The sequence below is a fragment of the Amphiura filiformis genome, chromosome 13, assembly GCF_039555335.1.
Source record: "Amphiura filiformis chromosome 13, Afil_fr2py, whole genome shotgun sequence".
NCBI classification, from domain to species: Eukaryota; Metazoa; Echinodermata; class Ophiuroidea; order Amphilepidida; family Amphiuridae; genus Amphiura; species Amphiura filiformis.
The window spans coordinates 47,210,959-47,235,384 of record NC_092640.1 but is presented as its reverse complement, the minus strand read 5'-3'; the positions used below and the strand labels follow the sequence as shown (position 1 = coordinate 47,235,384).

The 24,426-nt window shown below is 38.4% G+C and overlaps 1 protein-coding gene across 1 annotated transcript; it reads left to right on the top strand.

The window, feature by feature from the left end:
• The first annotated feature begins 8,445 nt into the window (after positions 1 to 8,445).
• Positions 8,446 to 21,617, top strand: LOC140167308 (mitochondrial inner membrane protease subunit 1-like). The gene is made up of 6 exons (XM_072190638.1): positions 8,446 to 8,568; positions 12,818 to 12,976; positions 14,088 to 14,179; positions 15,708 to 15,831; positions 18,041 to 18,151; positions 20,983 to 21,617. Exons 2-6 carry the CDS (start codon positions 12,854 to 12,856, stop codon positions 21,031 to 21,033), a joined length of 501 nt encoding a protein of 166 aa, XP_072046739.1. The 5' UTR covers positions 8,446 to 8,568; positions 12,818 to 12,853; the 3' UTR covers positions 21,034 to 21,617.
• The last annotated feature ends 2,809 nt before the right edge of the window (positions 21,618 to 24,426 follow it).

The following is a 24,426-nucleotide window of genomic DNA, read 5'->3' as shown; positions in this document are numbered from 1 at the left end:
CAGAGTTCTAGACTAAGTCTGAGTTCCGCAGTCTAGAATTATGCCTGGTCAAACACCCTCACAGACCCGAACGTAGTGAGGGTGCTTGGTATATCCGCCATGTTTCAAAGTCATGGATGGCCAGCATAATGGCCCGCAAATTTAAGCTTTATGAGAAGCCTATTTCAGTTGCAAAATGAGAACACAGAGTGGCTTATCTTTAACCCACATTCTCAATCTCTCAAGCCAGAGGTTAAAATAAAACGATCCCTAACTAATTATAAAAAGATCGTAAATTAAATTTCTTGAAACATGCCGGCGAAACGATTTGTTTACAAGTAACAATCCTTGTTCCGACACCGATACCGTTCATTCGGCATCATTCGGCTTCATTCGGCAAACCATGTGATCACTCAGGTGAACTAGGATTGGACGATCGATTGCGTTAAATTTTATCCAGGTTACCGGGCCATGCTAATGGCGATACTCACGTCTTGGAAATATTTTTCAACCACGTTGCAAAATTATCGGAAATACACCATCAAAGCGACTCGATCGGTAAGCATCATTGAAACTAAGCAATATTTAGTATTTCTTCTTTTGATTTTTTCAATAAAATTGTAGTTAACAGTTTTGATTAGTTTGATGAGAGTGGATTTAAAAACCAGGGAGTACCTTTAGAATACCCTACCACATCGACGGCGCCGTAAGCTGCACCTTTTTTTTTGTAAAACTACACCGGCGTCGGGCGCTTAATTACTTATTAATGGGATAGATTTAAATTAAGTTAGAGGTATTATATGAGTCAGGTTTTTTAATAAAGTATGTCGGCGTTTGACTAAATGAAGTTTGCATTCATCAAGGTAATAAGTGATAGTACGATTAAATTATTGTGGTTACTTCTAGATAATAGTAATGTCATTTGAATTTAATTTAAGCATAATGAAATAACTATATTGCATTATATAATGGCTTAGAAGTATTAATTATGCGTAATAGATTTTAATGTACTCAAGTAAAAATGATGACCGCATCAAAAGATGATGTTAATAAGCATGATATAATTATAGTTAGTGTGACGTATAAGAGGCCGATTGTAATTGATTATGAATGATTATATAATTCTAATTATTATGATGGATTAGAGGGGGATGGTAGTTAATTAATAATTATGACATAATAATAATGAGTATGAGGGATAAGAGGGTTGTTGTAAGTAATTAACAATGATTGTTAATAGTGATTAAAGTTATATTGATAAGAGGAATGTTAATTGTTAATGAGTGGTTTGATTAAGAATGAGTAGCATTTATTTCATGGAGTAAATACGTTAAGTATCATATATTGAATAATGATGTGATGGTGAATGAAGGTATCGTTGTTGCTGTGCTACAGCTACGCCAAAAGGTATCGCTGTTGCCGTGCGTTACAGCGACGGCGTAACTAGACCTTTATGAGGGGCCTACACCGACGGCGGTAAGGTAGACCTATTTCCGTAAGGCTACACCGACGGTGCAAAGGTGCACCTTATGTAGGCCTAATGGTTAAAGTTGTCATATTAGCAAATGAGTGTGGTGGAGGAAGGTATCGTTGTTGCCGTGCTACAGCGACGGCGCAAAGCTAGACCTTTTTACAGGACTACACCGACGGCGCGAAGGTATCGCTGTTGCCGTGCTACAGCGACGGCGCGAAGCTATACCTTTTCAATGGGCTACACCGATGACGCTGAAGGTGTCGTTGTTGCTGTGCTACAGCGGACGCGTAAAAGTAGACTTTTCGAGGGGATAAATCGAGGACGCGAAGGTATACCTATTTTCAGATGCTAACACCGGTGGCACTGAGGTGTACCTTATTTGGTCATGTCACCAAATGAATGTAGGGGAGGTATGTATCGCTGTTGCCGTGCTACAGCGACGGCGCCAAGCTATACCTTTTTACGGGGCTACACTGACGGCGCGAAGGTATCGCTGTTGCCGTGCTACAGCGACGCGCCGGGCTATACCTTTTACTGGGCTACACCGACGGCGGGAAGGTATCGCTGTTGCCGTGCTACAGCGACGGCGCAAAGCTATACCTTTTAACTGGGCTACACCGACGGCGCGAAGGTGTTGTTGCTGTGCTACAGCGACGGCGCAAAGCTAGACTTTTCGAGGGGATAAATTGAGGACGCGATTAAGGTATAACTATTTTCGTATGCTAACACCGGTGGCACTGAGGTGTACCTTATTTGGTCATGTCACCAAATTAATGTAGGGGAGGTATGTATCGCTGTTGCCGTGCTACAGCGACGGCGTAAGCTATACCTTTTACGGGCTACACCGACGGTAGCGAAGGTATCGCTGTTGCCATGCTACAGCGACGGCGCAAAGCTATACCTTTTACTGGGCTACACCGACGGCGCCGTTATCGTTGTTGCTGTGCTACAGCGACGGCGCAAAGCTAGACTTTTGCGTATTTTGTAATGACTTGATCAACTAAATGTAATGAAGAGGAGGAAGGTATCGCTGTTGCTGTGCTACAGCGACGCCGCAAATGATATGATGCACATGTGAAATGGGGAGTTGCTTGTTTGTTGACAAGAGGAAATATTAAGTTAAGTTGTCATTGGTAAGCGCATAATGCACATAACTTAGTTTGTACCTGGTCGTCACTGGTTGGGGCATTTTATGAACGACGTAACACTGGTTTATCTGATTTCATAATTTCCAGATATTATAAATAAAAACAGGACCGTGACCACTGAAAAGTTAATTAAAAAGAAACAGAACTTTTGCACCTGGTTATCACTGGTTGGGGCCTTTTATGAACGACGTATACACTGGTTTATGTGATTTCATACTTTGCAGTTGTTATAAATAAAAACAGGACCGTGACCACTGAAAAGTTAATTAAGAAGAAAATGGTCATACAGTCCCGACTAATTAGGTGAAAAAATAAGCATCATAAGACATTTCTTTTACAAGTTCAACAAAACATTGTGAATGAAACAGAACTGTTATCGTCCATCTTTATTCAGATTTGTATTGAACGTAAGAATGCGGTCAATGTAACATAAAGCTTGTGAGTGGTAGGGGCGCTTTATGAACAACGTGAATTCATGATAATATTTATCATTTAGGCCTATACTTAGCAAGATCTTTTAAAAAGAAGAAATTTGGTACAAAAATCATGGAAATCGGTAGTAGGGTTGTTGTGAAATTGTCGTTCAAAGTTCACACGGCGATGTCGCTGTAGCCCTGCAACAACGATAACCTTCCTCATAGGCATCGCATTAATGGGTTAATATTTATAAAGTTTGTTTGTTTGTTAATTAATTCATTAATTATCAAACGGCGATGTCGCTGTAGCCCTGCAACAACGATAACCTTCCTCATGGGCATAACCATGATAACATTAATGACTGAATATTGATAAAAGTTGATTGTTTAAGAACGTTAATTAATTGATTAATTATCAAACGGTAAGTCGCTGTAGCCCTGCAACAACGGTAACCTTCCTCGTGTGCATCATAATTTACATATTATACGGTAATTAATGACAGAGTATTGTTTAAAGTTAATGTTTTTATTTAATGTTTTAAGTTAATTAATAATTATTTATCTCTTCTTAATAAATAAGATAATTAATGAATGGAAACCGATCATTATGCAGATTTATGATTCCTGGCTGATTATGGGAAGCAAAGCAATTAATTAAATTTAAAATTTACTAATGTTCCTCTTCTTCATTGTATAGTGGCATTATTAATTAAATTACTACAATGTTGTTTTGAATCTCTCTCGTTCGTTTATTTAATTTGCTGAATTAAGTGATTTATTTATTGCACTGAGTTAATCCATACATCATTCAATGTAATCATATCATTGAGTTTCGCGCCGTCAGTGTAGCAGGGCTAAAACTAGGGTAGCTTCGGCGACGGCCAAATGTGGTAGGGTATAGTAAAGTTTAGCCAAAACCAGTCCACTAGTAGACGTTGTAATTGACAGTTTGACAGTTCCGCCGGAGAATAATGTGAATCCATATTAGATGTGGCGATCAATTTCACGATTAAAATCTTTCCTTTGGGGCGATTTCCATTTCTTGCTATCATTTAACGCCTGAAAGCATCAATACTAAAGATAGGCTATCAGTCGCTTGTGCAGATATATGTTAACATTGGATTCAATTTCTTGTTTATTGTTCACTGTATGGAAAAGCCTGTTCTGTTGTATTATATCTGGTTCCATACAGCAATACGCAGTATTGCTGTCTGGTAAGCAGGTACGAATTGAGACGTTGTGAATTGAGACGTCGGAGCCGGTCAAACACAGAGGACTAGCCTACATCCCGTATCCTACTATCACTCAAACAAGCAAATCTCTTCACGAATTCACTCACCTTGCGATCCTACATCATCAGTTGAAACAAACATCTAAGTTTCCAAAAACAACTTTGTCATTCCTCAAAACTACAAGTAACTTCATTAATACAAAATTGCAATCATACTATTACCCGTTATTGAAAATTTTGTTCGATTTATGTGAACCAAAAGAACGCACGAGTCGAGTTCAGTTTACCAAAATGGTAGCTCCTGCCTCCTGGTCACCTCAGATATGACGTCAGTATCAAGCTGCTTATTAAACGGTGGATCGGATTGGTTGAAATCAACGCCACGCTTTTTGACCTTACAGGGTCAGAGATATGCATATTCATGTATGAAAACAGCGATGCGGATATAGTATCATCACCGAGAACTGATAATTGCGACATTTTCGATGTTTGTACCGGGAATTTCAGACACGGAGACTCATGGAGATTTGAAAAATTCGCCCAAAGGTAACCAAAGGGTTGGGGATCGCATTTTTAAATTTAACTATCACTAAATGTTTCGGAATTGAGGTCGGCTAAAAAGTAGACAGTTTCGGGGACTGTAATTGGTGTAGATGTCACATTTTGTACAGTGAGCGATAAGTGACCAATTTCATGCTCAGCACAAGTGACTATCTTTACACAGGGTACTGTTGTATCTTGTATTGGTAGTATTTCCCACGTATAGTCTAGAATGACAATGAGTAATTGACATTATGATAATTGTGTTGCACAAAACGGTTAGATATGGACTTCTATTTGCACTTGCTTCACCCACTGGTGTCTCTAATTGTCATTATAATGCTTGCAATTAATTCATTACGTTTTAGACCAATCCTCACCTTCTTTATTGAGCTTACAACAAGCAAACAACTTGTTTTGGTTGACGCCATTTTCACATTTTCGGATTCCTATTCACAGCTTGCCATCCGACACGCCCTCTCTTCCGGGCGCACACCACCAATTAATCATCCCATTGAAACGCACTGTGACCAGGGCCGGATTTACCATTTTAGCTCATTTTGGTGGCCCTGGGCCAGGCCAAAATTTGGAGGCCCCCAAACGCACCATGAGGAAGGAATATGCACTCAGGTGGCCAAGTTCTTAGATTTTACTAGGACATTTGCGCGCGAAAAATGTCAATTTTAGATTATTTTAGCCTAAATGGAAGCTCAATTTTGCTATATAATGGGCCAGTGCGCGCGAAGCGCACCAAATTTTGCAAATTTTTGTACCCTATATTGGCCCAAACCTTTTTTTTCGGCTAAAATGGAAGATGCACACTGCACAGTGCAATTTTGGGGCCCCCAAAATTTGGGGCCCTGGGTCCGGGCCCGTCTGGCCCTATGGTAAATTCGGCCCTGACTGTGACCAGGCTGTGACGCTTCAAATTTAAGAGGCTGACACTGACATCACATCATTCAACAAAATGACCGTTATGTGTAAAGACAATTTTAAATTCGGGTTCCCTAAAATCTTAGTGTGTAAAGGGGGTGGGGGCCAGAGATTTCTTGGCACGTCAAAAGAGGGGGGGGGGGGGGCAAAAGTCCGTCTGGCCCTATGGTAAATTCGGCCCTGACTGTGACCAGGCTGTGACGCTTCAAATTTAAGAGGCTGACACTGACATCACATCATTCAACAAAATGACCGTTATGTGTAAAGACAATTTTAAATTCGGGTTCCCTAAAATCTTAGTGTGTAAAGGGGGTGGGGGCCAGAGATTTCTTGGCACGTCAAAAGAGGGGGGGCAAAAGTTTTTTACACATCAAAAGCGGGGAAAAGGGGTGGGGAAGCGATTTTGGCAGACCACTTTGAGAATTCACCACCCCGGGCTAGGGTACACATAATTATTGCACAGCCCCTAATGACATAAAATTTGAAAAATATTGTAAGGAACACTTGAGGTTTTGACTAAAAACCTATTGGACAAAAATTTTCAACAGATTTACCACATTTGCATTTGATATAAAAAAAATTCTGATTGGATGAATTAAGGGAACACATTTGAGGGGTGGTGCAATAATTATGTGTACCCCAGGGTGGTGAATTCTCAAAATGGTCTGCCAAAAATCGCTTGCCCCTCCCCTCTGGCCGTGCCAAAAATCTTTGCTCCCCTTTTGATGTGCCAAAACCTTTGCCCCCCCACCAATTTTGCAAGTTTTTGTACCCTATATTGGCCCAAAACTTGGTGTTTTTCGGCTAAAATGGAAGATGCACACTGCACAATGCAATTTTGGGGGCCCCCAAAATTTAAGGTGGGTCCGGGCCCGTCTGGCCCTATGGTTGAAATCCGGCCCTGACTGTGACCAGGCTGTGACGCCTCAAATTTAAGAGGCTGACACTGACATCATTTAACAAAATGACCGTTATATATGATAGGACAATTTTAAATTCGGGTTCCCTAAAATCTTAGTGTGTAAAGGGGATGGGGGGGGGCAGATATTTCTTGGCACGTCAAAAAGGGGGGCAAAAGTTTTTACACATCAAAAGGGGGGGCCAAAGGGGTGGTGGAAGCGATTTTGGCAGGCCACTTTGAGAATTCACCACCCCGGGCCGGGGTACACATAATTAGTATTGCACAGCCCCTAATAACATAAAATTTGAAAAATATTGTAAGGAACACTTGTTTTCAACAGATTTACCACATTCGCAGCTATTCGCCTTGCTATAAACATTAAATTGTGTTATCTGTTGACCTAATGAGAAAAAGTGTTTTTAGGGAGAAGTGTTAGGTTTCGTTTGATCCCGGCATTTGATATAAAAAAATTCTGATTGGATGAACCTTTTTAGGGCGTAATATAGAAACGGTGCCCAAAATATCTGTGCCAATAATCGCTTGCCCTCCCTTTCGACCTGCCAAAAATCGCTTGCCCCCCCCTTTCGACCTGCCAAAAATTGCTTGACCCCCCTTCTACCTGGCAACAAATGATTGCCCCCCTTTTGGCCTGCCAAAAATCTTTACACATACTTATTGCACCACCCTGAGGTTTTGACAAAACCAATAACAGATTTCTATTTTCCACTAGATCTCACACAGCTCTTATGATGCTATGCACTCAACCGTGTAGTAAAACACAGTCTGCGTAGAGTCTAGACTCGCTGCGCTTGGAAATTTCCGTTTGCTTCAGGGTGTCGAGGTGGAAACTGTGCGTAGATGCATATGCATTAGGGCTGTGCAATAATTATGACCCTCCGGGGGGAGGGGGGGTAAAATTTTCAAACGGCTCGCCAAAAATCGCTTGCCCCCCCCTCTCGGCCTGCCAAAAATCGCTTGCCCCCCCCTCCCGGCCTGCCAAAAATTCTTTGACCCCCCCCTTGCGCATGCCAAATTTTTCGGATCCCAATTTACAAACCGTAAATGGTCTATATACCTATTCTTGCGCAGCTTAGCAAGGAAAATTTGCATATTTAAGCGTTTCCGTACTGTTTTCCTAAGCCTTTTAGAGCGTTTTATTAAAAAGGCGCCCCATGAATGTGTGCCAAAATCGCTTGCCCCCCTCTCAGCTTGCCAAAAATTGCTTGCCCCCCCTTTTGGCTCGCCTGTAAAAATTTCTTGCCCCCCCAATTTTACCCTCCCCAGGGCTCATAATTATTGCACAGCCCCTTAGGGGTGGTGCAATAATTATGTGTACCCCCCGGGGGGTGAATTATAGGGGGGGGCAAAGATTTTTTGGCAGGCCAGAAGGGGGGGGCAAGCATTTTTTGGCAGGTCGAAAGGGGGGGCAAGCAATTTTTGGCATGATATTTTGGGTACCGTTTCTACATTACGCCCTAAAAAGGCATAGGAAAACGTTAGGAACACATTAAAATATGCAAAATTTCCTGCTCGCTGCGCTCGCATTATATGATAAGACAATTTAAGGTTTTAAATTCGGGTGCCCCAAAATCTTGCATGTGTAAGGGGGGCAAAGATTTTTTGGCACGTCAAAAGGGGGGGGCAAAGGTTTTTTGGCACGTCGAAAGGGGGGGGGCAAAGTTTTTTGGCATGGCCAAAGGGGGGGCAAGTATTTTTGGCAGACCATTTTGAGAATTCAAGTAGAAAAACAATCTTTCTTTCTTTTATTTTTGTGTGTATTTCAAGGACGTTTATTAGTGGTGTGCGCCCTTCAATGGTTCCAAATCAACAGCCCGTCAGCTTAGCGGTTCCTTCGCACGCTTCTTTTTTTTAAATAAGGATTTTCCTGATAAGTGCACAAACCATATACTTTGTAGAACAGTTATTGCAGTAATAATCCGTTGCAGGTAGGTATACAGATGGTTTGACTGACTCTAAGATAAAATGAAGTGAAATACAATGTAACGAAACAGAATCAATGCCCAATCAATGACGGTCGTTATTCGGTAAGCTTAACAATAATCAAAGACAATGGCTTCCCCTCATTGATGGCCCGGATGGATGGTCACCTCATGACCATGATGACCTTGGCATGCCCATGGACGGTACTATGGAGTACTCTTATTCATGCTCAAGAAGCTCACCGATATCTTCACAATCGAGTCTAGAGACCATTTGCATTCAAAATCTAGTCAGATTTGCTGAAGCATGAGTATGACTCCGTATCAAAGCCTCAGGCAAAGCAAATGGAACTTGGAAGTTCAGAAATAAACACAGCTGATCATGACGGGCGATCGCATCAAAAATGTTGCTATATTAAATTGCACTTTTAGACTGTTCAAATATGCAAATGTTACTCAAAAGATATAATAATTGACTCATCAAAATTACTTTTAAATTTTTATCCAAATATCAACATTAATTAAGGGGGTACTACACCCCTGGCCCTGCCAAATTGTGTGCCTATTTTTGCGTTTTTCTCAAAAATTATAGCGCATTGGTGACAAGTAAGATATATGTATATTTAAATAGGTAGCCAGGCTCACATCTCACACTATAGGTGGCGCTATTCATCCATAGGGAAGTGGAATGTGCCTGTACGGTCCAAAAATGGCTTTACTGTGGGGCTCAATGGAAAAAATTACTAAAAATTAATTTTGACAACCAAAACCTAATTAAGTGATGTTGACTTATGTTGGTACTGGGATAATAATGGATTCATAAACTATCACATAGTGCAATCCATGTTCCACCAAGTCGACACTCGATTTAGCTCAAAAGCAATTTGTGTGTAAATCAAGACCATCCAAAACAGCTTTCTTACAGTAAAGAATAGGAGGTCATCTGGGGTCACATACAGTAGTGTACATTGTACATGTGCCTGCTGTCACAATTTCACACACACAATTTTGGACAATTTGGTGACACTATTTTTGTCTGTAACATCAAAAGTATATGCACTAGAAACATGATTGACCCCTTATTGTTTAGGTAATTTGATTCTCTTTCAAATGAAAGAACTTTCAGCTGAAAATATTGAACTAAATTTTATGAACATACCTATTATAGGGGCAAGGACTACAACTCCTGCACTGGAATTTTATTTCAGCACAGACAACAGTTGTGGAGTTACACTCAAAAATGAGGGAAAACCAATATTTGATCAATAAATCAATAACTACTTGCCTTGATTTGCTGAATTTTCAGTGCAGTAGTTGTAGTTCTTGCCCCTATAATATCTTATTTGTCACCAATGCGCTATAATATTTGAGAAAAATGCAAAAATAGGCACAAAATTGGCCAGGGGTGTAGTACCCCCTTAACAGAATAAATAACATCCGTTGCAAAAAATGTCAACACTGTCTGACAGAAAAACGATAGTACGTACTCTATAGCATCGAATGTATAACTATCATACATGCAAATTCAAAGCTGGGGACAGGGTTGTCGAGTGAATTATATAGGGAGCGGAAATACATTGTATACAAAATTTTCATTTATATTGGGACCTTTGACATTCTTTTGTCACGAGCAGCAAGTCTTTCAATTCACCCGAGTGTCCATGACTATGCTTCAGTGGTCTTCAGTTATAGTCTCTTTTTCACTTTGGAAGTTGGAACATGTGGAAAACGGCACAGATGTTGCCATGGTGACTGTGATCATTATCATTACAAAGGAATTAACAGTCACCTACCTGGATAACCGATTCTTTAGAAATGCTTAGTCGCGCTAAAAGTCGATCAATACATGTTAAAATCAGCACAATTCAGAGATACACCTTTTTGCTATGAAATTAATTTTCTCGGTCAAATATAAAGCAATATTTTTTTTTCTTCAGTAATGTCAATTAAAAACTTGGTGCTTGGATATACATTTTTTTTTTTTTTTCTGGTGTTAAAAGTAAGCATCAAATTGTATCTTTTTGTGTGATATTTTTGATTTTTATAGGCCTTGAGTTCGCCTGCAGCTTTTTACGGAATTGATTTTTAGCGTCTCAAACTAATATAGTTTGCTAAAGAAAGATATTTCCCACCTCTGTAAAGCACATCGTGTGGGTCTATATATTATAGTTTTGTCAGAATTTCCGTTTTTATTTTACCCTTTTTCCCTTCATGCTCTGAAAATGTCAAACTCGGTGCTTTTATCTTGTGCGCAACCAGCAGAAATAGTCGATATTTTCATTGTTGTCATCCAGGGCAATTTTCCATTGAAAAGCAAAGATCATGAAGATTGCCCGATGCCCGACTAGCGATTTGGTAGCCCAAATCCCCAATTGGGTTTTCTGGTAAATGAGGTGAATTTTAAAAATTTGCTCCCGTGATAGCCTGCAATTTCATTTTATATGGATTCCATGATTATGAAAACCATTTTGTCTGTCTGTGTGTTTGTTTACCTAGGTTAGTCCGTATTAAGAGACGCACGCTTGAGGTTCATGAAAATCCATGGTCCAAACCTAGAAAAATTAGCGTGTTATTATAGGGGATTTTAATCTTCTGTCCCTCCTATCTCCATGTGAATTTTGTATGACCTACCCCCCCCCATCGCTGGGTTGCCATTTTCATTACACCCTTCAGACTTGTGTTCGGGTTTCTGTAGAGATTCATCAGTGTTCGGGTTTGTTTTTAATTTGAATATCATGTACATGTAGGCCTATAGGGTGGGGTGGGTGCAGAGGTGTGTGAGGTGGGTAGTGGGGGTGTATGTAGGGAAACTTTGGTGTGGTAATCAACACACTTTAACCATGACTTTCAATGCAAGGCTTATTGTTGCCACAAATGTTTTTTTCCTTAAGGTTATTTAATAAGTTTTTATAAACTTACATGTTTAACCTGGTATTGTTTTGGCTGCTTCATTAGGGCCTATGACTTTCGGTGGGTTTCCAAAAGCAGTTTCAAACAAACACAAACAAAAGGCACCATACCCAGTCACCTTCATGACAATTGAAACACTACGTCAAGTATTAACATCCAAGTTATTCTGTGTTTAGGGCAGCAATTTTAAATAATTGCTTGAACAGGTTTTTGTTTAAAAACAAAAACCTGTTTAAGTTAACAATGAAAATGAATGGTTCTTATAAGGCACAATCTCTGATGAGGAACTCAAAGCGTGTAAAGCACTAAATTTACAAACAAACATAAAAACAATCAATTTATAAAGATGTTTAAAAACAAAAACCTGTTTAAGTTAACAATGATAATGAACGGTTCTTATAAGCCACAATCTCTGATGGTTCTTATAAGGACAATCTATTTCTGGCGTTTAAATAACGAAAGTCTGGGGGCGTTACGCGGGCGTTCTGAAGGTTATTTCTTTGGAAGTGTGTTCCAAACAGTTTGCGTGATCATAAAACATACAGCGTAATATAATGTTTTGTAAAAGAAAGTTTTGTTTAAAATATTGCCCAATTGCATGTAAGCCTTCGGGCAAAGTTGTTTTGAGGAGAAGCAAATTTCAACACATTGGTCCGAATCACTCACGTGATGATGAAATATCCTCATCGTGCTATAAACATGATCAGTATAGGAGCGCTATTGGGCCTGGGAATTTCGTTGCTAAGTTCTGGCAACACTGTAAGTCTGTATCATGCCGGTATTCCTATTAAACCCAGGGATATCGATCCACAATGCTAGTATTATTAGCCTTATATTTCATGCGTTGATTTTGAAAAAATTTCAGCCGGTGAAAAAATGGTGAAATCAAAACGTAAATTCTGACAAAACTATGATGTATCGCTCACGGTGATGTGCGTTAGAAAGTTGGGAAAAATCCTTCATTAGCGAACTATATTACTTTGAAAAGCTAAAAGGTTGATCCAAGAAAAGGCTCGCGGGCAGAGTTTAAGCCTATCAAAATCGAAAATCTTACACAAAATGACTGAATTTCACGCCTAAGTTTAACAACTAAAATAAAAAAAATAAGTATCAAGCACTACAATTTGACCTGACATTTACTGAAAAAATAAAAATGATTGCATTTCATTTGGCCGAGAAAATTAATTTCACATTGAAAAGGTGTAACTCAAAATTTAGCTTGTTTCAACACCAAATTCGATCGTTTGTATTGCCACATTAAATGACTGAGTGAGCCTTGCTAAACAAAAGAATCTGTTGTCCAGGTTGCTAACTGTTAATGAATTATTATTTTGTTTTGTTACAGATGTTACCATGGTGACAGTGATCATTCCAAGATAAAATGTCAGCTTTTACCAATTTTGCCAAGAGAAGTTTGCACATTTCTGTCCAGATTGCCAAATATGGAGCCATTATCTACTGCACAACACACTGTATTACTGAGTATGTTGTGGACTTCACACGGGTAAGAACGCATAAAATAGTATGCTAACACTTACCTATAACTCAGATAGGATAATATTACCGGTACCGGTACTTGAATAAAGTTTTATGACAAATGAAATTTTTCATTTAAATTAAATCGTTAAGATTTTTTGGTTGTCAATTGGTTGCTTTCAGTGGCTGTTATTTTCCACTGGCATTATTGATTTATTGATTGAATTGGTTTCAATGGGTTTTCAAATCATTCTTATGCTTGCTGTGGATGTGACTGTGAGGTCATATAGATCTACCTTGTGTTCATTTTTAAGAAATTAAACAGCATGCATAAGTGGCAAACTATTAGTTTGAGTGTTATTTGTTTATGTCGTCCAGTACAATCTTAATAAATTATGAAGTGAACAAAAATAACCACTTTTTCTTTTCTTATACAATTTAATTGTAATTTTGTTGTGATTTAATCGTATTTGAATTCATTGTTAGATTCATTTATCAACTTGTTTGGGCTATTCCAGTTGAAATCCATACACCCCCTAATATTCCTAATATATTTGTCTGTATTCCTAATACATTTGCGTCTATTTCTAATACATATAGGTGGGTATGTTCCCAATACATTTGGGTGTATTCCAAATACATAATTTGGGTGTATTCCTAATACATTTGGACATATTTCTAATACATTTGGGTGTATTCCTAATACATTTGGGTGTATTCCAAATACATAATTTGGGTGTATTCCTAATACATTTGGACATATTTCAAATACATTTGGGTGTATTCCTAATACATTTGGGTGTATTCCTAATACATTTGGGTGTATTCCAAATACATAATTTGGGTGTATTCCTAATACATTTGGACATATTTCAAATACATTTGGGTGTATTCCTAATACATTTGGGTGTATTCCTAATACATTTGGTTTTGGACATATTTCTAATACATTTGGGTGTATTCCTAATACATTTGGACATATTTCTAATACATTTGGGTGTATTCCTAATACATTTGGACATATTTCTAATACATTTGGTGTATTCCTAATACATTTGGACATATTTCTTATACTTTTGGGTGTATTTCTAATACATTTGGGCATATTTCTAATTCATTTGGGTGTATTTTCTTGACAGTGTACTGGTCCGTCCATGATGCCAACAATACACAATGATGATGTGGTATTAACTGAACATATCAGTGCCAAGTTTACCCACAAAGTACAAAGGTAAGTTTGGGGTGTTTAATAGTCAAAATAAACAAGCCACAACTTCAGCCATGTTTAAGGGTAGACGAGGTATTGTTGGTGAAACAACCTTAAAATCGATTTTCATTATCTAGGTCAATATATTATTGAAAATTAACACCTTGATGTTTTGCAAAAGTTCATTTTACAAATCGTATACTTTGCAAACTTGCTTAATTTATTGCTGTTAATTAGTTATGTACATTTTACAAAAGTGTTGTTGTTTCGGCCCTCTTTAACGTAACTCAAGAACCGCAACATTTATAAAAGTATATCTGTGATATTTTAATTCTTCTACACGCTCGCTATTAATTGAGCAATGCAGTTTTTGCCAAAGCTCACTACCATTCTTAAGATGCTGTGAACTACCAAATCACAACAGTTTAAAATAATTAATAACCTTAAGGCCCATAACTAGTACTGTCGTAGCCCATTGAGAATGAAAATCACAAAACCAGGCTGCACCTGAGGGAGCACAGTGGCCAAACAGAACGGGGTCCGACTCATAATCAGAAGGTTGCAGGTTTAAGCCCCCCGACGTCATCATGTTGTACCCTTGAGTAAGGCACTTTATCTCGATTACTCTTCTCCACCCAGGTGTATAAATGGGAACAGGCATTCTTAAATGCTGGGATGATAACAGACTCGCTGTTGAAGACATGCGCATATTGGGGGGGCTTTGAGCGCCAGCCCCTCGGGTCAAAGTAGAGGCGGCAAAAATGAAGGCGGCGGAAGAAGAAGGCGACAAAAACAGAGGCGGCAAAAAACGAAGGGGGCGGCAAAACGAATTATCAAATAAAAAGGGCGCAAAAAATTGAAAAAACATATAAAAATTTGAAAAAGGGTTTCTTTTTTTTTTTTGCTCTTCAGTTTTTCAAACGACCGTGAAAAAAATTGGGTCAACCTTTTCGGGATGTTAAGGAAGGGGCGGCAAAATTGTTTCTTCTTCAGCCCCCCGGGGTTGGGGCGGCCACGGTACGCCACTGGAAGAGGTGTGGCGATCACCTCACAGCAACATTTCACGTTGTGGAGTCTGGCCAAATCGCTAATGAAAGAGAGATGGCACTCTGTCCTGTAAAATACAGGTTTGACTCCTTTACCTTATTTCACTTAGGTTGCATCAGGCTCTGTCCTGTCACCATACATCAAGGGTTCTCAGTTATTTTCTCGCAGGCCACAGACAGTGGCATAGCAATTGGCAGTGGCAATTAGGGTAGCCTCCCCCGTGTGAAAAGTCTTTCCCCACCCCCTGTTCCCTGTCCCTTGTGGGATGTTGGCCTCCCTAATATAAAATTTTGTAGTACTTTTTTGCCCATTTTTGACTATTTTGGTCAAATCTGCCCCCCCCATTAAGGTTACCTTGCTCTCCCCTTTTGGCCTCCCCTCTGAAAAAGTGCTGCACTACTGGCGCTGGCTACACCTGTGTCAAGATTAAGGTCATTCTTCCATATAATATGGTTGTACTACACTGTATTAGTCTCTTCCCTGTGTTTCATTCCCTTTGCTGCAGAGGAGACATAGTAATTTTCAAGTCACCAACCAATCCAAGACAGTTCATGTGTAAGAGAGTGGTTGGATTAGAGCTTGACAGAGTGCCTTATAATTCAGCATGGAAGTTTATACGTTCTTCACATGTGAGTATCTTTTTAAGTAAATTGTTTAATACTTCCGTTGTCTAGTGACGCGATAGTGATGATTGATTACATAGAAGAGGTGAGGTCTCCTCCCCGTCTATGCGCCAACGACTAATGGTTCAACCGGTGTTGTCAGGACCCTTGTTCAGCTAAGGGGCTATACAATAATTATAAACCCTGGGGATGGTAAAATTGGGGGGGCTAGAAATATTTGGCGAGCCGAAAGGGGGAAGGGGCAAGCAATTTTGGCAAGCTGAGGGGGGCAAGCGATTTTTGGCACACATTCATGGGGACGCTTTTTAATAAAACACGCTAAAAGGCTTAGGAAAAGCGGTACAGAAACACCTAAATATGCAAATTTTCCTGCTCGCTGCGCTCGCAACATGTATCAGGACCATTTAAGGTTTGTAAATTGGGATCCTAAATATTTGGCATGTGCAAGGGAGGGGGCAAAGAATTTTTGGCGGGCCGAGAGGGGGGTAAGCGATTTTTGGTGAATTACCCCCCCCCCCTTAATTATTGCACAGTCCCTAATCAGTATGATTGTTTATCACGACGTTCCGAGAACCACGCAAACCGAGAACTGCATAATTGTAATAGTTATTTGAGAAATTCAGAAAATAAAATGAATTTTGTATAAATTTCCAAAAGATTTTTTTATGATATCTATTTTGTTTACAAGCAATATATTATGAAAATCAATCTATTACAGGGTTGGCGATTTTTTTATTTAAAAAAAAAAATCAATTTATTTGATTTAAATCGGATTTTTTGATTTTGAATCGATTTAAAAAAAAAAAATTTATTCCAAGAACTGCTATACCCCATGATAAAGTCAAAAGAGACCAGTGGAATGCTAGACATGCACAATCCTATCAGGTATTTACAAAAAATCAAAACACGTTTTCAGATGTGAAAATTTCAAATAAAAATTTTAGTAAAATCATGGGAAAAAACCTGTTGAATTCTGTACCTTGAAAATGATTTTTTTAGCAATAGATAAAAATGATATCATAGAGGGATTTAATTGAATCCAAAAGGTGTAGAAGCATTGGGAATGAAGTAAAACAGTCAATTCAAGAAAGAAATTAACTTAACTTTATCAAAAATTGTAAAAACTGAAAAATTTGATTTAAATCAGTGATTTTTTTTTAAAAATCATTTGATTTAAATCGTGATTTAAATCGTGATTTAAATCAATTGATTTAAATCGCGCCAACCCTGATCAATTATTTTCCTAAAATTAATCATTTTCATATCTTATCTACTCTGCACTGATTTGACAATAAATATAATTAATGTTATGTTGAGTTATATGGTGTCTTTTGTCTCCGGCATAAGTCCTGGCTATAAAATTAAATAAATAAAAAAAATAATGCATTTTGCAGTTTGGTTTTTAGGCCACCTACTGTAAACACACTTTGATTTTGATATAAAACAAACATTTTCCAGGCTTTCAACAAATTGTACATTGCCATACTACCGTATTCGTCCGAGTATAGTCCCACGTTCGAGTATAATCCCACCCCCAATTTTCAAAAAATTTCAGAAATTGTAAAAAAAAAAAGATGCTAGGATCATTCATGGTTGACCTAAAAAAAAAAAAAAAAAAAAAAAATTTCAAGATATTTTGTATTTTTAATATGAAAATTGATAATTTGTATTCATGTCATACTCTATTAATGATTTCAAAATGCATTGAATTTGAATGCATTTTGAAATCATTAATAGAGTATGACATGTAAACAAAGTATCAATTTTCATATTAAAAATACAAAATATCTTGAATTTTTTTTTATTTTTTAAATTGAGTATAATCCCACCCCCAATTGTGAAAATTTTTCACATAAAAAACGGGTGGGACTATACTCGGACCAATACGGTATATGGTACATGTCAGTATGTAGGCTATATATTCAAAAAAAATCTCAGCATCAGTTACGTAATCACCCTAATTATATCGTATTATTCCCTTTTATTTGTATCATTATCATTTGGTCTTGAACCATATTTTGTACTTTGTTCTCAAAATTACAAAAAATGACTTGGGCAAAAAGCGTAGCAGGCTGACGATATGAGGGCTAGTTTTTGTAGAATCTGTGAAATAGAAGTGTCCATGTTTATTAAATTGAATTGGAAATGAGGGCATTTGAAATAGAACATAATTTCAAGTCTCTGATGTAGAAAGTATGTGTTTTTGTTTTAAAAGATACCAAAAGGTCACATATGGGTTGAAGGGGACAACTACAGCAATTCATCAGATTCCAGGACATTTGGACCTGTGCCATTTGGGCTACTCAGGGGCAGGGCAGTTTATAAGGTAAGCTTGAAAATTAGACGTCATTTTTACAATGATAATTCCCATTAAAAACATCGCTAGTACCGTCTGACAGTGTTTTGTTACTCAAAAATATGGGATTTCTATAATTACTGTAAACATCATCGATAACAATGGCCTGCAATTTCACGATATCAATGTTCGAAAATGCAGGCACTGTATGGTATTTTGACAGCATTTATGGAACAGTTTGGTTGAAAAAAATGGTGTGGGGGTGTAAATTAGACAGAATATGCTATGTGATTTAGGAAGGCATATTTAGAGCACATCAGCAGATGTCCCTAGAAAATGCCTGGTACCTGAGACCATGGAAATAGTAGATGAGAAGGAATCACAACGAAATCGATCACCTGTGACTAATCCCGCTTATCTATTCTTCATTACAAAGGAAGAGGACTCGACCAATTCCCTTTTGAGGACACTCATATTGCCGCCATCAGCGTGATTTGGTAGCATAACTGGAAATTCATAGCGATAAATCTTTGCGCACAAACAAATTTTGAACCGGTTGTTGTGACCTTAGTTGATGAAGCGTACTTTTAACGTTCATTTAGACTGGATTTTATAAACATTTGCAACAGATTTCTGGATTTTCAGATGCAGAGAAGTCAAAACAATACAAATATTGGGAAATTTAATCAAAATACGTTGTATTTTCGACTAAAGACACTTTAAAAAAAGTTTTACATTTTGTAAGGATAATCGTATTTTCGCTGACCCCAAATTTAATTAAAATGTAAAGGTATAAAACAAGTTGTTCGATTGTTTCGAAAAATGGGAACAGATTCTATCATAAGACAAACGGAAAATCAATTCTATCAAATTGCCTTCACATGTGCCCCAGACCGCCCACATAGGTAAATTTGCCCATAAATGTTTCAAATATATGACTTTCTACTTCTGATTTTGGTAATACATCCTTCCCACAAGGCATTATTTTTGGCTATGTTATCCCATCTGTCCCATAATGCATTCATATTTCCGCCCTTTCCTGCTCACAAGGCCGCATTTAGTCCATAAGCATTGGTCGCTTGACTGCAGCTTTAGAATTGAAAATGTCAAGTCATAGAAATGTTACGTCACCGATGACCATCGTGTTGGGATATAATCCGAGGATTATGATATAACTATAGCGGTTGGCGTGTATAGAAGCGTCAATGTACATGTCGGCAATGTGATTGGAACTTTGATGATGATTAGTTGTGATTCCTTCTCATCTACTATTTCCATGCTGAGACCATGCTATACATTAATGCTCTATAGCCATAGGCTTCAACATAAAAAGTCCAAATTTTAAGATATTTTTGCAAAATATCAAGAGCTATCCCCAAAATCACTGAACCAATAGTGGGCTTGTTTGTACTCATTTTAATGCATTTTTCTTGCTGATGACAAATTTGGTTATGATAATGTTCAATTCTGAAATGTTTGAATTTTTAAAGAAACTTTGGAACTTGTCGTCTGCAGATATTGTACTACAAAACCTAAAACAAGCAGTGACATTTCTACCAAACTCAAAGTGACAAAAGGTGTAAACAAGTTTCACCCGACCAGCAGAAAATACCTCTAAACAAGAAAAACATGTTTTCCTAATTAATATATTAAGGTTTTGGCCCCAAAGAGTTTTAATTTTAAAAAGTACACAAAAATGTCCCTAAATTAATTGACCAAGTTTAGAAAAAAGAAAAGAAAAGTAACCTACCTAATTGTTCTTGAAAATGTTTTTTTTTAACCCTTATGCACTTCCGGGAAGGGACTCCCTGGTTGAAGGTATACGGGATGTGCCATGGTTTTGGGGTACCTTTTCAGCTATATTGGTGAGTGGGTTTTCAGTGGAGACCAATGCGCCCAAGTGCATTTGGGCAAAAGTGCCCTTAAAAGCACCTAATTTTGGCAAATTTGGGTGTGTTTTGTGAAAAATTGGTAAACTGATGGGCTGTAAAAACAGCAAAAAGTTGGTATAAAGAAAGTCAGGGTTTAAAAGTCTGCATGGCACACTCTGGTACAATAATTTTCAAAGAACCCACCCGGGTATGCATCACTTCATTGAGTAACTTGCCTGGTCAGGACAATTTTGCCATGCATGTGTACTGTAATTTTAGTGGAAATTTTGTGAGATAGTTTCTTGTGCTTTGCCAAATTTGAACTTTTTCCCTATTTTGCGATTCTAAGTTTCCTTACATTGACCTATACACAAAAGGAATATATGTGACCATCCTCCACAACTGAGCCTGGATGTCGCCAGTGCCACTATTGAGATATGCTCCATCGAACGTAACAATAAACAATAGGAAACAAAGGATTTATTGACTGTTTTGTTAATTTTTCACTACTTAAATGTCAAGTACTATTATAGACATGATATACATCATTTTAAAGCTAATTTCAAGCAGAATATTTTGGTTGAATATCTCAAAAATGATGATTGGCGACTTCAGGGCTCAGTTGTGCTGAGGGGTCACATATTCGCATGTTGTTATTTTCGCGGTAGCAGCTTGGAAGGTAAAAAGCGCAAAAAAAGTAGCGCAAAAATGTCCACTTTTACTGTGCTTCTTGAGTGACCCTCGGGAAAGAATCAAACTTTTAAACTTGAAACATTAAATTTGGGCAGTTCTTGCTTCAAGCCCTTTAGAATTGGCTATTCCAGTTAAAATCCATGCACCCTCTGTGGAAGACATGACAGGGGGTGTGGAAAATTAAGATCATGTCTTCTATGGGGGTGTGTGGCTTTTAACTGAAATAGCCCATTGTCATAGCAACAAGAACCATGATAACTTACAATAATGCTTATATTTATGTTGTTAATTTTCCAGGTATGGCCTGTGGAAAGAATAGGACCACTACCTGCTGCTCCAAATAGGTGACACATAAGAATAGGACCACTACCTGCTGCCCCACACAGGTGACACGTAAGAATAGGACCAATGTTTGTCGCAATGGAAAAACACCTGGAAACATGTCAAATTATACACTTGCCTTAAGGCGGGTCAGAGGGGAGCATGACCAAGCGGTGTTTTAACTGAAGCATTTAGACAAATAAAGCTGACACACAAGAGGAATGGTATAAAGGAGATCCCAAGGCATGTCATTTCCGGGATTTTGCATGAAAAACACCAAAAACTTTTGTTTATTGGTCGTAACTCAAGAAGTGAGAGACCTGTGGAAATATGAATGATTACTGGCTTCCTTGACTCCTTTTCTGTATTGAAGATTAGGCAAAAAAAAAGTTTTTCTCAAAGCTTGCGCGCGCCTTTGTAAAATCGCGAGATTTGAAAAAAAGAAATGCAGAAATTTTTCCCGGAAATTTTTTTTCTCAAAATACCATAAAAATACCAAGTCGGGAAAAAAAATCGCATTTCGCATTTGTTTTCAAACCACTCGGGAGCTTTGAGACAAACCTTTTTTTTTTATCTTAATGTATTAATTTATTTTGTAAGGCAACACTGCAGTTTTTGTCTCGCCTGAACATGTTCAGGGAGAGACTTAGTAATCACTATGGTGTGTGTGTGGGGGTGAGTGTGTGTGGGGGTGGGGTGTGTGCGTGTGTGTGTTCGGAAAAAGCTTGTGAACGCGTTATCTTGAGAACCGTAAGTGCTATGATGATGAAACTTTATAGGGGGTAGCATTACCAAAGGATGTCGACCTGATTAGATTTTGAGCGCAAAATACCTAATTTGCATAATTTATGCGTAATAAGCAAAATACCTTGTGAACAGATTATCTGGAGATCCATATGGGGTACAGTGGCGTAACTTGGTGGGGGGAGTAAGCGTGGCCAGATGTTCTCGACCTGATTAGATTTTCAGCGCAAAATATGCTAATTAAGTACCTAATTTGCATAATTTATGCGTATTTGATGAGTATCAAAAAAAAAACCCTTGTGAACAGCTTATCTGGATATCCGTATGGGGTACAGTGACGCAACTTGGTGAGGAGTAGCGGGACCAGAGGTTCTCGACCTGATTAGATTTTGAGCGTAAAATATGGTAATTAAGTACCTAATTTGCATAATTTATGCGTAATAAGCAAAATACCTTGTGAACAGATTATCTGGAGATCCATATGGGGTACAGTGGCGTAACTTGGTGGGGAGTAAGCGTGGCCAGATGTTCTCGACCTGATTAGATTTTCAGCGCAAAATATGCTAATTAAGTACCTAATTTGCATAATTTATGCGTATTTGATGAGTATCAAGCAAAAAAACCCTTGTGAACAGCTTATCTGGATATCCGTATGGGGTACAGTGACGTAACTTGGTGAGGAGTAGCGGGACCAGAGGTTCTCGACCTGATTAGATTTTGAGCGTAAAATATGGTAATTAAGTACCTAATTTGCATAATTTATGCGTAATAAGCAAAATACCTTGTGAACAGATTATCTGGAGATCCATATGGGGTACAGTGGCGTAACTTGGTGGGGAGTAAGCGTGGCCAGATGTTCTCGACCTGATTAGATTTTCAGCGCAAAATATGCTAATTAAGTACCTAATTTGCATAATTTATGCGTATTTGATGCGTATCAAGAAAAAAACCCTTGTGAACAGCTTATCTGGAGATCCGTATGGGGTACAGTGACATAACTTGGTGAGGAGTAGCGGGGCCAGAGGTTCTCGACCTGATTAGATTTTGAGCGTAAAATATGGTAATTAAGTACCTAATTTGCATAATTTATGCGTAATAAGCAAAATACCTTGTGAACAGATTATCTGGAGATTCATATGGGGTACAGTGACATAACTTGGAAGGTCATTTCGGGGTCACCAGGGGTCATCTGAGGTCAAATTAGTCAAAACTGTCGGATGGGCATGAAACTTGGTGGGTACAGTCAACATTTAAAGCCAAATTTTTGGAAGGTCATTTTGAGGTTACCAGGGGTCATCTGAGGTCAAATTAGTAAAAACTGTCGGATGGGCATGAAACTTGGTGGGTACAGTCAACATTTAAAGCCAAATTTTTGGAAGGTCATTTCGGGGTCACCAGGGGTCATCTGAGGTCAAATTAGTAAAAACTGTAGTATGGGCATGAAACTTGGTGGGCACAGTCAACATTTAAAACCAAATATTTGGAAGGTCATTTTGGAGTCACCAGGGGTCATTTGAGGTCAAATTAGTAAAAACTGTCGTATGGGCATGAAACTTAGCATGGGGGTACAGTCAACATTTAGAGCCAAATTTTTAGAAGGTCATTTCAGGGCCACCAGGGGTCATCTGAGGTCATATTAGTAAAAACTGTTGCATGGGCATGAAACTTGGTGGGTACAGTTACCATCAGCCAGATAATCGTGCCCAGCCGATAACCGCCAAATTCATTTACCTCTCTACCAAAAGTTATCATAAAAGCAGGCGGTCACAAAAGCAGGGGAGACTCGTGGTTCGAGAACCGCCTTGTTTAGTTAATTGTAAAAAGTGAAAAAAAATATGGCTCCTGCCAACTCCCTCACCTTGAGTCTGGCAACCCTACAGATTTTAATATGAAGGCTAATTTAATGGTATTGATCTTTTCATTAAATCCCATAATTCCTTGCGGTTAGACCCGAAATGACATCATTTGACGTCACGCCCATGCGCACATCGTCAGCGAACATTGTTTCTGCGCATTGCAAGTCGGCGTGACATCAAATGTCGACATCTCGGGTCTAGCGCGAGGAATAATGGGATTTACCAAAAAGTCAGTTGATAAAATTGAGGGATAAGTGCCAGAATGCCCTACCTGCAATAGCTGCCATATACGCATTTGAGACACTGTGCATTCTATACTGTACATATATGACACCCTGGCAGCTATTGCAGATAGGACAATCTTGCACACAATCCTTGATATATTAGAGCATCAATGCCTATCTGCAATAGCTGCCCTATAGACATTTGACACACTCTGCATTCTGTTTTGTGGACATATGATGACACCTGGCAGCTATTACGGATACTGCAGATAGGACAATATTACATTATATTGAGGGATTAGAGCAAGAATGCCCTATCTGAAATAGCTGCCCTATAGACATTTGGAAATTCCTGCATTCTATTTTATACATAATCTAAGAATATGACACCTGGCAGTTATTGTTATTAAAAGGGTTTGAAAATGTGGTGAATATGTTTTAAAAACATAAATATAGAACATATTGAACAAATATTGAACAAATCTAAATATAGACATTGTAAAATAGAGAAGCAGCTGAAGAAAATGAGGGCTTAGAACCAGGACTGGTTTTCTTACAGGATATATTCGTCTGAGTGACCAATGAAAATACAGGTT